General features: G+C 42.7%; 1 protein-coding gene across 1 annotated transcript; it reads left to right on the top strand.

Moving 5' to 3' along the window:
- Nucleotides 1–250: 250 nt before the first annotated feature.
- On the top strand, nucleotides 251–1,307 carry LOC131019409 (vacuolar iron transporter homolog 3-like). The gene has a single exon (XM_057947953.1). The coding sequence runs from the start codon at nucleotides 344–346 to the stop codon at nucleotides 980–982; it is 639 nt and encodes a 212-aa protein (XP_057803936.1). The 5' UTR covers nucleotides 251–343; the 3' UTR covers nucleotides 983–1,307.
- The last annotated feature ends 513 nt before the right edge of the window (nucleotides 1,308–1,820 follow it).

Here is a 1,820-nt window from a genome sequence, read left to right on the forward strand (position 1 = left end):
TTATATTTTAAAATATATTTTTATTTTAGCCATTGATCCTATATATATAAAAGAATGTTAATATACCCTAAACATTAACGGTGCTCAGAAAGGCATGCAAAATAACATTTTTCACATTTACATATCATTTGCATATGAACGGAATTGTTGATACACTTATTAATAAATGAGTGAAAATTACAAGACTCGAATATGTCCCATTCCCACAATAGCATAAAGCTTAGCGTGTGTCCTCCACACTTCTCCATCCAATTACAAAATCATTTCTATATAAATAACAGCAACTCCATATACACTCCTACTTTATATCCACTCCCCCAAATCAAATTTGAAATTTTCCGAGATGGAGAAACCACAAATTATTGACAACAAAAGGATCTTGCCTAGCAACGATGCCGACATCGAATTAGGGCAAAACGAAGAAGCTGTAGATGTAGAAGTAGAAGCAGTCCACGATTACTCAAAGAGAGCACAATGGCTGAGGGCCGCGGTTTTGGGCGCAAACGACGGCCTCCTATCCACGGCGTCGCTGATGATGGGAATCGGCGCTGTCCGGCACGACGCCAAGACGATGATCCTCACCGGAATCGCCGGCTTGGTGGCGGGGGCTTGCAGCATGGCCATCGGAGAATTCGTCTCCGTCTACTCGCAGTTTGACATAGAAGTGGCTCAGATCAAGAGAGAGCAAAAGGCTCGTGCATCCATCAAGAGGAACCTGCCCAGCCCCCTGCAGGCGGCCGCCGCCTCCGCCGCTGCTTTCGCGGTCGGGGCGGCGGTGCCTCTGCTGGCCGCCGCATTTGTGGGGAACTACAACGTGAGGCTGGGGGCGGTGGTGGCCGCCGTGAGCGTGGCGCTTCTAGGGTTTGGTTGGGCGGGGGCGGCCCTCGGAAGGGCGCCGCCGGTGAGGTCGTCGCTGAGGGTGCTGCTTGGAGGCTGGCTGGCGATGGGGATCACTTTTGGTTTTACCAAGTTAATTGGTTAGACTCACATCTAATGAGGATCGATAATAATTAATGATTCGAACAAGTCTTACCAATTGAACTGTATTTCGTTGTCACCATACAAATTATTAGTTATGTTTGCAAGTTTAGATCTTAAATGGATGAAAAGGATTTTGGGATTTAAATAAGGAAATAGAATTTGGCCGCGGGTGAGATAAATTGCATGCATAGTAATCAGGTCACGTATTAAATCACTTGTTCACATTATTGGCATGTTAATAAGATTTTACTTTCTAAAACAAGGCCCATGCTACTTTGTAAGCTGGTTACTCTTTATTTGTTGAAGAGTGAAGGATTCAATATTTATGCGTTTTTTCTCGTTTTAGAAGTTTTCAATATTTGTGTCAATTTGTAGCGATTCAGATCTTCCGATCCATTACCAATTTGTTCTACTGCATTTGTGCATAATTGGCATATCATAATACTAAACACACACGTTCATCCACAAATATAATAAGAGATATATCATAGAAATGAACAATAGAGGATAGATTGTAAACGAGCCGAGCTTAACCGAATATTAGCTGGCTCATTTAAGTATTTGGATGTTCAAGCTTAGCTCGAACTTCTATCCTTATTGATCGGATTCGACTCGCCATCCAATTACCAAGCTCAGCTCGTGTGATACTTGATAATGTTGTATTCGACCTCGAGCTCGAGTTCGTTAAACGCTCATGTAAGGCTTGATCAATCTATTACTCAAGTTCGAGTTCAACTCATTTATATGCTCTAGCTAAATTGAAGGTTCACGAACATGTTCATAAACAAATAAATCCAAACAAGTTTGCAAGAGCCTCAGACTTGAGCATGGCCCGTTTA

Source organism: Salvia miltiorrhiza, chromosome 4 (genome assembly GCF_028751815.1).
Source record: "Salvia miltiorrhiza cultivar Shanhuang (shh) chromosome 4, IMPLAD_Smil_shh, whole genome shotgun sequence".
Taxonomy (NCBI): Eukaryota; Viridiplantae; Streptophyta; class Magnoliopsida; order Lamiales; family Lamiaceae; genus Salvia; species Salvia miltiorrhiza.